Source organism: Oncorhynchus keta, chromosome 34 (assembly GCF_023373465.1).
Source record: "Oncorhynchus keta strain PuntledgeMale-10-30-2019 chromosome 34, Oket_V2, whole genome shotgun sequence".
In the NCBI taxonomy this organism is placed as follows: Eukaryota; Metazoa; Chordata; class Actinopteri; order Salmoniformes; family Salmonidae; genus Oncorhynchus; species Oncorhynchus keta.
The window spans coordinates 81,686,244-81,702,434 of record NC_068454.1 but is presented as its reverse complement, the minus strand read 5'-3'; the positions used below and the strand labels follow the sequence as shown (position 1 = coordinate 81,702,434).

The 16,191-nt window shown below is 45.8% G+C and overlaps 1 protein-coding gene across 1 annotated transcript in view; it reads left to right on the top strand.

Annotated features, from left to right (window-relative positions):
- The window catches only part of esrp1 (epithelial splicing regulatory protein 1), a 23,174-nt gene continuing 6,983 nt past the window's right edge, over positions 1-16,191 (top strand). Inside the window, 14 exon segments of the mRNA XM_052495575.1 lie at positions 1-384; positions 764-892; positions 1,763-1,879; positions 2,604-2,715; positions 3,622-3,801; positions 3,900-3,954; positions 4,097-4,207; positions 4,305-4,437; positions 5,542-5,904; positions 10,171-10,207; positions 10,210-10,394; positions 10,498-10,693; positions 10,729-10,752; positions 15,436-15,613. Coding sequence (XP_052351535.1) covers positions 253-384; positions 764-892; positions 1,763-1,879; positions 2,604-2,715; positions 3,622-3,801; positions 3,900-3,954; positions 4,097-4,207; positions 4,305-4,437; positions 5,542-5,904; positions 10,171-10,207; positions 10,210-10,394; positions 10,498-10,693; positions 10,729-10,752; positions 15,436-15,613 — 1,952 coding nt within the window. The 5' untranslated portion in view covers positions 1-252.

The window sequence follows — 16,191 nt, the reverse complement described above, 5'->3', positions numbered from 1 at the left end:
AGGTGCATCACAAAAAGGGAACATTCAGCCATTACACTGCGATGAGGTGTGCCTGGGATTTTGCATAGATTATCAAGCAATCAAGAAACAACTAAAAATTTCTGGAGTTGCTGAGCACACCTTTGCGCATAGGTGTCTGTGTGTGTTTGGCTGGATTCTTTGGGTTCTATACTGTTCTGGGGTGTAGCTGTAGGTTATTTTCCATTTCTTTGGGTGTAATTAGAGTATTTTCTTTTTGTATTTATCCTGAAAATGACGGCTCAGGTAGACTACCTGGCGGTGTTGTTCACGACCACATCTGGCGCGAGCGGAGACCTCTTGGGTTCGGACGAGACGGAGCTCGAGCAGTTGGTGTGGCAGCTCGTGGACCTGAAGAACAAAAAGGTAATCTTTAAAACATTTTCCTTTCTTCGTTAAGATTAAGAGAATATGACTATTATTCTTTTTTCAGGAGGAGCTAGATGAGGTCATCTATAGAAAGACAAAGTATTCATCCAACATAACCAGAATGCTCTCTGCGTCAATGTGCCCTATTTGGTTTAAAATACACTATCTTTCTTTTGTTTATCCAATTTGTAAGTCGCTCTGGATAAGAGCGTCTGCTAAATGACTTAAATGTAAATGTTTATGAGGTCTAATGACAAAACTGATCATAAGTGTGCCATAATCGGCTACTCCATTCTGCATATTAAAGTGTGTTTTTTAAGTGTACACATTGTTATTTTAAATGTACTGAAGTGTGTGTGTTTTCTCTCTGGTCCAGTTGGGAAAGGTGAATGAGGTGTTAATAAGGCCTGAGCACTCAGACCTTACAGAAGATTGTCTGGGGGAGAGAGAGGACAGCCAGGAGTCTGTCTCTACAGTCACAGGCTTGGAGAACGCCATAAACCAGGTACAGACGGTATCTGTTGTCTCGTGATTTTTTATGAAATACATTTTTGAACTCATCATATTACCATCCATTCACTTGAAATCAGGGGCACCGATGCATTGATTGGAGTTTTATAACAATTGATTGTTTATTTAGGCCTTGATCCTGGGATATCTAATTATAATTGGCTAATAATGAATCATCGTTTTTGATCCCTATATATTTGATGGCATTTTACTTGACAGCCTGAGGGACATTTATAAAAGTCCATTGAGTGATGAGGAGGTGTGGATCTTTAGAGCTTAGGAATGCAAATGACCACCCAATTTGCATAATGAGGCTTAGCAGCAATTAAAGTGCTTGTTCTCTGAAACCAAAAATATAAACCATACATAGACAAAAGACAATAGACAGACATACACACACAAACATCGATGACATTACCCCACAAATTGTTTCCAGCCACTTGAAAGTAACAACAAACCTTTCAAATTGTTTTATCACAAGCAGTAATTTGTAAGCCTATATTTGGATGTTTTTGTAAATATTTTGTCTTCATGGTAATACTTTCCTTTAAGGTAGACTCAGTTTAAATAGTCTATAAACAGCATTAATAGGTTGTTTATTAGTCAGTAGGAAACAGTTATAACTCATTGGATGAAATTGTATACTGTGGTCAATGTTATGCCGCTTGCTGAATAATGAGATTATAAATGGCTGCATTGTTATACATCATCACCAGAATAATGATCACACTTTTAACCAATAAAATGTTAGTGGATTTTCAATATTACCAGTGAGTTGTTCTGTAATTGTTTATTACAGATGTATTATCTGATCTTGATTTCAAGAGTTTACATTGTAGCTGTTCTCTTCCTATGTTTTAAACAGTTCCATCTGAGATTGACCAATGAGGTGAACAGCTTAGGCGCGGGCACGTCAGTGTGTGTGTGTACGGACGGGCAGCTCCACATTCGCCAGGTTCTCCACCCCGAAGCTGCGGGCAAGGTAAGGGTACAGGCTGGCAGGGCGGGAAGCACAATTACCTCCAGCAGAAGCGTTTGGTGTTCAGAGAACCATGAAGACATGTGTTATGTCAAATGTTTTGTCAAGATCCTGCTCTACATGATGTTGAAATGGGAGGTTGTCTTGACATATTCTCTTGGCTTTGTTTGAACATGAACGCGCACACACACACACACACACACACACACACACACACACACACACACACACACACACACACACACACACACACACACACACACACACACACCATTTTCCTATTACATCTTGAGTCCCCCCTCACATCTAGTATGATGTACAGACCCATGGGGAACCTAACTTTATTGACATGAGTAAATATGTATATGAGGGTAGTAAACAGACAGCATAGCTCCTGATACGACCCAACACCTAACATCTGTCAATGGTTGGCTGCACATGTTCTCTTCCTCCTCTCTACTGTTCAATCAATAATAATATGGTCAGAACGTTTTTAAAGGAACATACTACAGTATATTTGGTCCGTGCAAGACTCAAACACTGGTGATCCAAGCACATGCCACATTCAGGTCCCCTGGGTTAATGTATGTGACTTTACCCACTGGGCACACACTGGTTGAATCAACGTTGTCTCCACGTCATTTCAATAGAATTACGCTGAACCAACTTGGAATAGACGTTGAATTGACGTCCAGTGTGTAATGTCTGCAGTTGTCTTCCTCGGCAGAACCTGGCACTGCCAGAATGTTTCAACTCCTTTTTTGACCTGAGGAAAGAGTTCAGGAAGCACTTCCCGTCTGCAGACACCAAGAGCCTGGAGGTGCAGTACATGGCAGAATGTATCCTTACAACTGAGAAACACAGCAAAGACACTCACAGCAATGACACACACAGCACTGACACTCACAGCAATGACACTCACAGCAATGACACTCACAGCAATGACACACAGCACTGACACTCACAGCAATGACACTCACAGCAAAGACACTCACAGCAATGACACTCACAGCAATGACACTCACAGCAATGACACTCACAGCAATGACACTCACAGCAAAGACATTCACAGCAATGACACTCACAGCAATGACACTCACAGCAATGACACTCACAGCAATGACATTCACAGCAATGACACTCACAGCAATGACATTCACAGCAATGACACTCACAGCAATGACACTCACAGCAATGACACTCACAGCAATGACACTCACAGCAATGACACTCACAGCAATGACACTCACAGCAAAGACACTCACAGCAAAGACACAGCAAAGACACTCACAGCAAAGACACTCACAGCAATGACACTCACAGCAAAGACACTCACAGCAATGACACTCACAGCAATGACACTTGGTTCATTTTACAGCTTTGCATGAACCCTGCTTCTGTAGTGTAGCTTCATGCTGTTAGTGCATGTGTGTGTGTGTGCTGTGCTCAACACGTGTGCGTGGTTGTGAGAGAGAGAGAGAGAGCACTAAAGTGTGTGTGATACTGACACACTCCCATGGGGAAGTGTCTGCAGGCCTCAGGGTGTTGGCTGTGGGACTAGAGGTTTTGAAATGCAAATAGAGACACAATTGACGTGTCTCACTGTAGCTCCAAGAGGAACATGCTGTGTGTTGAGCCAACAGGACCAGCCCTACACACCTACCAGGAAGCAGGACTAACACACATGCACACACACCTTGCTTGCTCCTCTCCTGTAGTTTTCTCCTTGACCACAGTTTCCTCAGCTCTCAGTGTAACTGTGGAGCCAGTAGCCATATTGGAGCCGCCGACCGTACTGGATCCAACGGCTGTGTTGGATCCGACGGCCATGTTGGATCCAACGGCCATGTTGTCACCGGTCACAGCAGCACTGCAGGTCCAGACCATGGCCAACATCGTTCTAGCCCTGCTATTGGAACCCTTATGTGAGTGACACACTAACTTACACAAACTCTGACTTTTCTCACAATGTTGTCGTTGTTGCTTATCTTTGACTTCTGCTCTGGTCTTCTGTTTGTTGTAGGTCACACATTCTCAAACCCAGAGAGAGTCACTGAGAAGTTTGAAAGTGGCACTTGGTAACTAGACTCGTTAAGATAGATTAGCAGTAAGGTAGATGATAAGACACTATTCATTGGTGTTCTTACATAGTTGGATGGAGCGTGTGAGTGGTTTGATGCTAACTGGTGTGTGTGTGTCTGTGTGCGCGCATGTGTGTAGCAGTAAGATGGAGCGTGTGTGTGACAACACAGTGATCAGAGCGAGGGGGTTGCCGTGGCAGTCATCTGACCAGGACATCGCTCGCTTCTTCAGAGGACTCAACATTGCCAAGTATGTGTGTTCATTGTCTAGTGGTGTGTTGTGTTTGACTCATTTCTGTTATGATGGTGTGTAGTGTATTGAAATTGTTTTTATATGTGTTGTCCAGAGGTGGTGCTGCGTTGTGTCTGAACGCCCAGGGTCGGAGGAACGGAGAGGCTATGGTCCGCTTCATCAGTGAAGAGCACAGAGACATGGCCCTGCAGAGACACAAACACCACATGGGCAACAGATACATAGAGGTCATCTGTTAATAACCTATTATCAACCTATTACTAACCCTCACCCTAACCATCGATACATAGAGGTCATCTGTTAATAACCTATTATCAACCTATTACTAACCCTCACCAACGATACATAGACATAACCTGTTAATAACCTATTACTGACCCTAACCCTAACCAATGGTACATAGAGGTCATCTGTTAATAACCTATTATCAACCTATTACTAACCCTCACCAACGATACATAGACATAACCTGTTAATAACCTATTACTGACCCTAACCCTAACCAATGGTACATAGAGGTAACCTGTTAATAACCTATTACTAACCCTAACCCTAACCAACGGTACATAGAGGTAACCTGTTAATAACCTATTACTGACCCTAACCAACGGTACATAGAGGTAACCTGTTAATAACCTATTACTGACCCTAACCAATGGTACATAGAGGTAACCTGTTAATAACCTATTACTAACCTATTACTAACCCTAACCAACGGTACATAGAGGTAACCTGTTAATAACCTATAATCAACCTTTTACTAACCCTACCACTAACCAACGATACATAGAGGTAACCTGTTAATAACCTATAATCAACCTTTTACTAACCCTACCACTAACCAACGATACATAGAGGTGACCTGTTAATAACCTATAATCAACCTTTTACTAACCCTAACACTAACCAACGATACATAGAGGTAACCTGTTAATAACCTATTTTCAACCTTTAACTAACCCTAACACTAACCAACGGTACATAGAGGTGACCTGTTAATAACCTGTTATCAACCTTTTACTAACCCTACCAATAACCACGATACATAGAGGTGACCTGTTAATAACCTGTTATCAACCTTTTACTAACCCTAACACTAACCAACGGTACATAGAGGTGACCTGTTAATAACCTGTTATCAACCTTTTACTAACCCTACCAATAACCACGATACATAGAGGTGACCTGTTAATAACCTGTTATCAACCTTTTACTAACTATCTATGGTGTGGCTCAGATACTAACAACACCAGTAAATAAGTAAACATAACCTGTAAATAACAGCTGGAGCACAAAGAGCAGGAGTTAATGCCATGTCTTTTCTGCTGCAGGTGTACAAGGCAACAGGAGAAGACTTCCTTAAGATAGCAGGCGGTACCTCCAGTGAGGTGGCATTGTTTCTGTCTCGAGAGGACCAGGTGATTGTCAGGATGAGAGGTCTTCCCTTCACCGCCACACCTGACCAGGTGCTGGCCTTCTTCTCCCAAGGGGAGGGGCCTAAAGAGGCGTGTCCTGTCAGTGGTGACAAGGATGGCATCCTATTTGTGCGTTTCCCTGATGGAAGGCCGACAGGCGACGCCTTTGTCCTATTCGCCAGTGAGGAGCATGCTCAGTGCGCTCTCAGGAAGCACAAAGACATCCTGGGAAAGAGATACATTGAGCTGTTCAAGAGCACCGCCGCTGAGGTGCAACAGGTATGAAGAGGGGGAGGGGTTGTCTGTCTGTTAAGGTGTAACAGGTATGAAGAGGGGGAGGGTTTGTCTGTCTGTTAAGGTGTAACAGGTATGAAGAGGGGGAGGGTTTGTCTGTCTGTTAAGGTGTAACAGGTATGAAGAGGGGGAGGGTTTGTCTGTCTGTTAAGGTGTAACAGGTATGAAGAGGGGGAGGGTTTGTCTGTCTGTTAAGGTGTAACAGGTATGAAGAACAGGGGAGGGGGTTTGTCTGTCTGTTAAGGTGTAACAGGTTGAAGGGGGAGGGTTTGTCTGTCTGTTAAGGTGCAACAGGTATGAAGAGGGGGAGGGTTTGTCTGTCTGTTAAGGTGAACAGGGGGGAGGGGTTTGTCTGTCTGTTAAGGTGTAACAGGTATGAAGAGGGGGAGGGTTTGTCTGTCTGTTAAGGTGTAACAGGTATGAAGTGGGGGGGGTTTGTCTGTCTGTTAAGGTGTAACAGGTATGAAGAGGGGAGGGTTTGTCTGTCTGTTAAGGTGCAACAGGTATGAAGAGGGGAGGGTTTGTCTGTCTGTTAAGGTGCAACAGGTATGAAGAGGGGAGGGTTTGTCTGTCTGTTAAGGTGTAACAGGTATGAAGAGGGGGAGGGTTTGTCTGTCTGTTAAGGTGTAACAGGTATGAAGAGGGGGAGGGTTTGTCTGTCTGTTAAGGTGCAACAGGTATGAAGAGGGGGAGGGTTTGTCTGTCTGTTAAGGTGTAACAGGTATGAAGAGGGGGAGGGTTTGTCTGTCTGTTAAGGTGCAACAGGTATGAAGAGGGGGGGGTTGTCTGTCTGTTAAGGTGTAACAGGTATGAAGAGGGGGAGGGTTTGTCTGTCTGTTAAGGGTAACAGGTATGAAGAGGGGGAGGGTTTGTCTGTCTGTTAAGGTGTAACAGGTATGAAGAGGGGGAGGGTTTGTCTGTCTGTTAAGGTGTAACAGGTATGAAGAGGGGGGAGGGTTTGTCTGTCTGTTAAGGTGTAACATGTATGAAGAGGGGGAGGGTTTGTTTGTCTGTTAAGGTGCAACAGGTATGAAGAGGGGGAGGGTTTGTCTGTCTGTTAAGGTGTAACAGGTATGAAGAGGGGGAGGGTTTGTCTGTCTGTTAAGGTGTAACAGGTATGAAGAGGGGGAGGGTTTGTTTGTCTGTTAAGGTGCAACAGGTATGAAGAGGGGGAGGGTTTGTCTGTCTGTTAAGGTGCTGTCTGTTAACAGGTATGAAGAGGGGGAGGGTTTGTCTGTCTGTTAAGGTGCAACAGGTATGAAGAGGGGGAGGGTTTGTCTGTCTGTTAAGGTGCAACAGGTATGAAGAGGGGGAGGGTTTGTCTGTCTGTTAAGGTATGAAGAGGTATCTGTTAAAGAAGAGGGGAGGGTTTCTCTGTCTGTTAAGGTGTAACAGGTATGAAGAGGGGAGGGCTTGTCTGTCTGTTAAGGTGCAACAGGTATGAAGAGGGGGAGGGTTTGTCTGTCTGTTAAGGTGCAACAGGTATGAAGAGGGGGAGGGTTTGTCTGTCTGTTAAGGTGCAACAGGTATGAAGAGGGGGAGGGTTTGTCTGTCTGTTAAGGTGCAACAGGTATGAAGAGGGGGAGGGTTTGTCTGTCTGTTAAGGTGCAACAGGTATGAAGAGGGGGAGGGTTTGTCTGTCTGTTAAGGTGCAACAGGTATGAAGAGGGGGAGGGTTTGTCTGTCTGTTAAGGTGTAACAGGTATGAAGAGGGGAGGGTTTGTCTGTCTGTTAAGGTGCAACAGGTATGAAGAGGGGGAGGGTTTGTCTGTCTGTTAAGGTGCAACAGGTATGAAGAGGGGGAGGGTTTGTCTGTCTGTTAAGGTGCGACAGGTATGAAGCAACAGGTATGAAGAGGGGGAGGGTTTGTCTGTCTGTTAAGGTCGAGGGGGAGGGTTTGTCTGTCTGTTAAGGTGTAACAGGTATGAAGAGGGGGAGGGTTTGTCTGTCTGTTAAGGTGCGACAGGTATGTAGAGGGGGAGGGTTTGTCTGTCTGTTAAGGTGCGACAGGTATGTCTGTGTGTCGGAGGAGGGGTGTGTTTGTCTGTCTGCTAAGGTGCAACAGGTAGAAAGAGAGAGGTAGGGAGTGTGCATGCATGTGTGTGTGTTGGTTCGTGTGTGTGTTGGTATAGTCCTGGTGGGGGTTTCTGTAGGAAACCTAAGCAGAGGATTTAAAGGTTTAAGGGTGTGACACAGAGCTTCAATAGAACACGGGCATTTACTCTAATTAACAACTGGATGAGCGAGTGTGTGTCTGTGTGTGTCTGTGTGTGTGTCTGTGTGTTTGTGTGTGTGTCTGTGTGTGTGAGTCTGTGTGTGTTTGTGGCTGTGTTTGCGTGTGTGTGTGTGTCTGTGTGTGTGGCTGTGTGTGTGTGTGGCTGTGTGTGTCTGTGTGCGTGTGTGTGTGTGTGTCTGTGGCATGAAGAGGGGGAGTGCTGTCTGTTAAAGCTGTGTGTTCGCGTGCACGTGTGTCTGTCTGTGTGTGTGTGTGTGTGTTTGCTATCCTCCTCATTGCCTGGCGTTCTGGTTAATGGGAGGTTTGTTGAGTAAACACTTAAATGCTCTGGTCTGTGAAAGATTACCCTCTAATAACACACACACACACACACATACACACACACACACACACACACACACACACACACACACACACACACACACACACACACACACACACACACACACACACACACACACACACACACACACACACACACACACACACACACACACACCTCACCTCACCTCACCTCTCATAGTCTTAATAGCCCTATTCATTGATAAGCAGGTGTCTCAGCTCTCAGTGTAGTAACATTCCCATGCACTTAGACTCCTACACAGTACAGGTTTAAATGTTCTAGTGGTTTTAGACTCCTACACAATACAGGTTTATATGTTCTAGTGGTTTTAGACTCCTACACAGTACAGGTTTATATGTTCTAGTGGTTTTAGACTCCTACACAGTACATGTTTATATGTTCTAGTGGTTTTAGACTCCTACACAGTACAGGTTTATATGTTCTAGTGGTTTTAGACTCCTACACAGTACAGGTTTATATGTTCTAGTGGTTTTAGACTCCTACACAGTACAGGTTTATATGTTCTAGTGGTTTTAGACTCCTACACAGTACAGGTTTATATGTTCTAGTGGTTTTAGACTCCTACACAGTACAGGTTTATATGTTCTAGTGGTTTTAGACTCCTACACAGTACAGGTTTATATGTTCTAGTGGTTTTAGACTCCTACACAGTACAGGTTTATATGTTCTAGTGGTTTTAGACTCCTACACAGTACATGTTTATATGTTCTAGTGGTTTTAGACTCCTACACAGTACAGGTTTATATGTTCTAGTGGTTTTAGACTCCTACACAGTACAGGTTTATATGTTCTAGTGGTTTTAGACTCCTACACAGTACAGGTTTAAATGTTCTAGTGGTTTTAGACTCCTTCACAGTACAGGTTTATATGTTCTAGTGGTTTTAGACTCTTACACAGTACAGGTTTAAATGTTCTAGTGGTTTTAGACTCTTACACAGTACAGGTTTAAATGTTCTAGTGGTTTGAGACTCCTTCACAGTACAGGTTTATATGTTCTAGTGGTTTTAGACTCCTTCACAGTACAGGTTTAAATGTTCTAGTGGTTTTAGACTCCTTCACAGTACAGGTGTATATGTTCTAGTGGTTTTAGACTCCTTCACAGTACAGGTTTAAATGTTCTAGGGGTTTTAGACTCCTACACAGTACAGGTTTATATGTTCTAGTGGTTTTAGACTCCTACACAGTACAGGTTTAAATGTTCTAGTGGTTTTAGACTCCTACACAGTACAGGTTTATATGTTCTAGTGGTTTAGACTCCTACACAGTACAGGTTTAAATGTTCTAGTGGTTTTAGACTCCTACACAGTACAGGTTTTAATGTTCTCGTGGTTTTAGATGTCTGAAGGTGAGAGGTCAAGAGGTCAGAGTTCAGTGGTAGTGAGTGACCCTGAGGGGGCTGGGTTACAGTTCTTCTCCAGGACGGTAAACATTGTGATATCCTGTTGGCAACCAGCCAGATCCCTACTGTCAACACACAAACACACACACACCTTTTCAATACAGACACACACACATCTACACACACTTAATCGGAATACCCCTGCCAGATTAAAACCAGGAACTCCAGAGAGAATATGCTTGTTTATGTGTGTGTGTTGTTGCTGAACCAGCACTTATAACCATCTAACCGTATAACTCTCTCTGTGTGTAGGTGTTGAACAGGTACACGTCAGCCCCTCTGATCCCCGTGGCTCCAGCCCCCTGGTGTCAATGTTGCCCTCTGTGTCTCTGTTGCCCTCTCCTGGTGGTGTGAGGGACTGCCTCAGGCTGAGGGGGCTGCCCTACACCGCCACCATAGAGGACATACTGGCCTTCCTAGGAGAATACACACACGACATCAGACCACACGGAGTACACATGGTGGTCAACCAACAGGTAGGTTGGTTGACACACTATATAAGCCTGCTCACGCACACACACACACACACTATGCATACTGATAGTAAAGCTACCCTGCTTTGTGTGTGTATCTCCATAGGGTCGTCCGTCAGGGGACTGTTTCATCCAGATGTGTTCAGCAGAGCGGGCTTTCTCTGCCTCCCAGCGGGTCCACAAGCAGGTGATGTCTGGTCCGGGCCAGGCTGGCAAGCGAGGGGTTAACAGCCGCTATGTGGAGGTGTTCCCCTGTAGCGCTGAAGAGATGGGTCTGGTGTTGATGGGAGGCTCCCTCTCACACACACACATTCACACACACACCGGACCAGGAGTGGGACAGGGCTCAGCCCGCCGCCATGTAAGTCCAGACGTAAGTGCTGCTGGGAGCTGGGCGCTTCGGGACCGCAGGGTAGGTGGGCTGCCACAGACCAGGGGGCAGGAAAGGGTGAGGGGATAGAGGTCAGAGGTTAAATCTTGCCCCCTGTCTTCTTTTCTGTCTGGGTTCTCTCTGATCTAGAACTCTGGGAGGGTAGGAGCGTCTGACCTGACCAGAGGGGTAGGAACCTGGGGTGTGAGTGTGTATGTTTGTTTGTGTTACCCCTTGTGGTTTGGGAATATTCTGTGTGATTTTGGTGAATTTGCATGCGGGGAGAAATCTGTAGTTCATTGACTGTTCAATGTAAACATCTTCTTCACACACTCTGATTAAAAACAGTGTGTTCCAATGGTTTATGTGTGCTTGGCATGTGTGAGGCCTCTTGCCCAATTCCAAATGGATCCCAATGTGCTGGAAGTATTGATTAGGTGTGTAAGCAATATTACAAAAGTGACTTGAAGGTAGGGACTCAGGATTGATTTAGGATTGGGCTTGAGTCTTCCAGTCGGAGTGTCAGTGGGGCTGTGGAAGAGTTGGGTGGAGCTGAGCTGGTGTGTAGTGATGGAGATGTCTAGTCATTGAGCTCTGGTGTGTAGTGATGGTGATGTCTAGTCATTGAGCTCTGGTGTGTAGTGATGGTGATGTCTAGTGATTGAGCTCTGGTGTGTAGTGATGGAGATGTCTAGTCATTGAGCTCTGGTGTGTAGTGATGGCGATGTCTAGTCATTGAGCTCTGGTGTGTCGTGATGGAGATGTCTAGTGATTGAGCTCTGGTGTGTAGTGATGGTGATGTCTAGTGATTGAGCTCTGGTGTGTAGTGATGGTGATGTCTAGTGATTGAGCTCTGGTGTGTAGTGATGGTGATGTCTAGTGATTGAGCTCTGGTGTGTAGTGATGGTGATGTCTAGTCATTGAGCTCTGGTGTGTAGTGATGGTGATGTCTAGTCATTGAGCTCTGGTGTGTAGTGATGGAGATGTCTAGTGATTGAGCTCTGGTGTGTAGTGATGGTGATGTCTAGTCATTGAGCTCTGGTGTGTAGTGATGGTGATGTCTAGTCATTGAGCTCTGGTGTGTAGTGATGGTGATGTCTAGTGATTGAGCTCTGGTGTGTAGTGATGGAGATGTCTAGTGATTGAGCTCTGGTGTGTAGTGATGGAGATGTCTAGTGATTGAGCTCTGGTGTGTAGTGATGGAGATGTCTAGTGATTGAGCTCTGGTGTGTAGTGATGGTGATGTCTAGTCATTGAGCTCTGGTGTGTAGTGATGGAGATGTCTAGTCATTGAGCACTGGTGTGTAGTGATGGTGATGTCTAGTGATTGAGCTCTGGTGTGTAGTGATGGTGATGTCTAGTCATTGAGCTCTGGTGTGTAGTGATGGTGATGTCTAGTCATTGAGCTCTGGTGTGTAGTGATGGAGATGTCTAGTCATTGAGCTCTGGTGTGTAGTGATGGTGATGTCTAGTCATTGAGCTCTGGTGTGTAGTGATGGTGATGTCTAGTGATTGAGCTCTGGTGTGTAGTGATGGAGATGTCTAGTCATTGAGCTCTGGTGTGTAGTGATGGTGATGTCTAGTCATTGAGCTCTGGTGTGTAGTGATGGAGATGTCTAGTGATTGAGCTCTGGTGTGTAGTGATGGTGATGTCTAGTGATTGAGCTCTGGTGTGTAGTGACGGTGATGTCTAGTGATTGAGCTCTGGTGTGTAGTGATGGTGATGTCTAGTGATTGAGCTCTGGTGTGTAGTGATGGTGATGTCTAGTCATTGAGCTCTGGTGTGTAGTGATGGTGATGTCTAGTCATTGAGCTCTGGTGTGTAGTGATGGAGATGTCTAGTCATTGAGCACTGGTGTTTAGTGATGGTGATGTCTAGTGATTGAGCTCTGGTGTGTAGTGATGGAGATGTCTAGTGATTGAGCTCTGGTGTGTAGTGATGGAGATGTCTAGTGATTGAGCTCTGGTGTGTAGTGATGGAGATGTCTAGTGATTGAGCTCTGGTGTGTAGTGATGGTGATGTCTAGTGATTGAGCTCTGGTGTGTAGTGATGGAGATGTCTAGTGATTGAGCTCTGGTGTGTAGTGATGGAGATGTCTAGTGATTGAGCTCTGGTGTGTAGTGATGGAGATGTCTAGTGATTGAGCTCTGGTGTGTAGTGATGGAGATGTCTAGTGATTGAGCTCTGGTGTGTAGTGATGGAGATGTCTAGTGATTGAGCTCTGGTGTGTAGTGATGGTGATGTCTAGTGATTGAGCTCTGGTGTGTAGTGATGGATGTGATTGGAGATGTCTAGTGATGGTGATGTCTAGTGATTGAGCTCTGGGTGTGTAGTGATGGAGATGTCTAGTGATTGAGCTGTGTAGTGATGGAGATGTCTAGTGATTGAGCTCTGGTGTGTAGTGATGGAGATGTCTAGTGATTGAGCTCTGGTGTGTAGTGATGGTGATGTCTAGTCATTGAGCTCTGGTGTGTAGTGATGGAGATGTCTAGTGATTGAGCTCTGGTGTGTAGTGATGGTGATGTCTAGTGATTGAGCTCTGGTGTGTAGTGATGGAGATGTCTAGTGATTGAGCTCTGGTGTGTAGTGATGGTGATGTCTAGTCATTGAGCTCTGGTGTGTAGTGATGGAGATGTCTAGTCATTGAGCTCTGGTGTGTAGTGATGGAGATGTCTAGTGATTGAGCTCTGGTGTGTAGTGATGGAGATGTCTAGTGATTGAGCTCTGGTGTGTAGTGATGGTGATGTCTAGTGATTGAGCTCTGGTGTGTAGTGATGGAGATGTCTAGTGATTGAGCTCTGGTGTGTAGTGATGGTGATGTCTAGTCATTGAGCTCTGGTGTGTAGTGATGGAGCTGATGTCTAGTGATTGAGCTCTGGTGTGTAGTGATGGTGATGTCTAGTGATTGAGCTCTGGTGTGTAGTGATGGAGATGTCTAGTCATTGAGCTCTGGTGTGTAGTGATGGTGATGTCTAGTCATTGAGCTCTGGTGTGTAGTGATGGAGATGTCTAGTGATTGAGCTCTGGTGTGTAGTGATGGTGATGTCTAGTCATTGAGCTCTGGTGTGTAGTGATGGAGATGTCTAGTGATTGAGCTCTGGTGTGTAGTGATGGTGATGTCTAGTCATTGAGCTCTGGTGTGTAGTGATGGAGATGTCTAGTGATTGAGCTCTGGTGTGTAGTGATGGAGATGTCTAGTGATTGAGCTCTGGTGTGTAGTGATGGAGTGATGGTAGTGAGATGTCTAGTGATTGAGCTCTGGTGTGTAGTGATGGTGATGTCTAGTCATTGAGCTCTGGTGTGTAGTGATGGTGATGTCTAGTCATTGAGCTCTGGTGTGTAGTGATGGTGATGTCTAGTCATTGAGCTCTGGTGTGTAGTGATGGTGATGTCTAGTCATTGAGCTCTGGTGTGTAGTGATGGTGATGTCTAGTCATTGAGCTCTGGTGTGTAGTGATGGTGATGTCTAGTCATTGAGCTCTGGTGTGTAGTGATGGTGATGTCTAGTCATTGAGCTCTGGTGTGATGTCTAGTCATTGAGCTCTGTGATGAGATGTCTAGTCATTGAGCTCTGTGTGTAGTGATGGAGATGTCTAGTGATTGAGCTCTGGTGTGTAGTGATGGAGATGTCTAGTGATTGAGCTCTGGTGTGTAGTGATGGAGATGTTGTGATTGAGCTCTGGTGTGTAGTGATGGTGATGTCTAGTGATTGAGCTCTGGTGTGTAGTGATGGTGATGTCTAGTCATTGAGCTCTGGTGTGTAGTGATGGTGATGTCTAGTCATTGAGCTCTGGTGTGTAGTGATGGTGATGTCTAGTCATTGAGCTCTGGTGTGTAGTGATGGTGATGTCTAGTCATTGAGCTCTGGTGTGTAGTGATGGAGATGTCTAGTGATTGAGCTCTGGTGTGTAGTGATGGAGATGTCTAGTGATTGAGCTCTGGTGTGTAGTGATGGAGATGTCTAGTGATTGAGCTCTGGTGTGTAGTGATGGTGATGTCTAGTCATTGAGCTCTGGTGTGTAGTGATGGTGATGTCTAGTCATTGAGCTCTGGTGTGTAGTGATGGTGATGTCTAGTGATTGAGCTCTGGTGTGTAGTGATGGTGATGTCTAGTCATTGAGCTCTGGTGTGTAGTGATGGTGATGTCTAGTCATTGAGCTCTGGTGTGTAGTGATGGTGATGTCTAGTCATTGAGCTCTGGTGTGTAGTCCCGTGTAGCTCAGTTGGGAGAGCATGGCACTTGCAATTCCAGGGTTGTGGGTTTTGATTCCGACCGGGGACCAGTATGAAAATGTGTGCACTCAACACTGTAAGTCTCTCTGGATGAGAGCGTCTGCTAAATGACTCAAATGTAAAACAGTCATGGTGATATAATATTGAGGTCATTAGTGGGGTCAGGAGTCAAGTCCAAACACACGTCTGTAGAAACTAAAGGTGTTCATTGAGGAGGGTCGTTGTTGCAGAAGACTCACCTAGAAACAAACTACGACCGGACCATGTCACATTGTAGACGACTGGGAAGCACACTGTAGTCTGCTTACAGCAGCCATCTTTAGATGGGACCAGGGGATCTCTAGTTCTCTGTGTGCCGTGTTGGGCATGTGTCCTTTCCGTGTCCTTGCCTTGGCGTGTTGTCTAACTACCCCCCCCCACCCACAATCCCCCCTCCCCAGGTCTGTCTCCTCCCTCCTACTCCTTCCCACCCATCCCTTCCATCATGCCGGCAGAGGCTGCCGGCCTCTTCCCTCCCATTGGGCAGGTGCTGCTGAGTCCCCGCCCCCTAGGACCTGGACACGCCTACTACCCAGCTAGCACTCAGCTCTACATGAACTACACTGCATACTATCCCAGGTAAGGACTATTACGGGTTGTGGGGAAGGACATACACAAGGGTAGTTAATGATATCAGTGCCCCAGATAAGAACTGTTAGCCCCATTAACCATCCAGTCATATACTGTAAGTGGCTTGGGGGCTGGGAGGGAGGGGACATACACGAGGGTAGTTAATGACTGAACAGTAGTGTGGTATCAGAAGACTAAGACTACCACAATGACCTTTCTCTCCTCCCCCTCCTCCTCCATCCCCCTCCCCCCTCCCCCCTCCTCCCCCCTCCCCCTCCTCCACCCTCCTCCTCCTCCCCCCTCCTCCTCCCTCCTCCTCCTCCCCCTCCTCCCTCCCTCTCCCCTCCCTCCTCCTCCCTCCTCCTCCCTCCCCCTCCCTCCCCTCCCCCTCCCTCCCCTCCTCCTCCTCCCTCCCCCTCCTCCTCCCCCTCCTCCTCCCCCCTCCTCCTCCCTCCTCCTCAGCATTGAAGTTCATTTGGATGTGATATCCCTGACAGAAAAACCACATGGAGTTCTACATGTGAACACGTGATGTTTTCCAAAAGCACGTTTTCATGTGACTAGTCATTGAGCTTAATGTGACAACA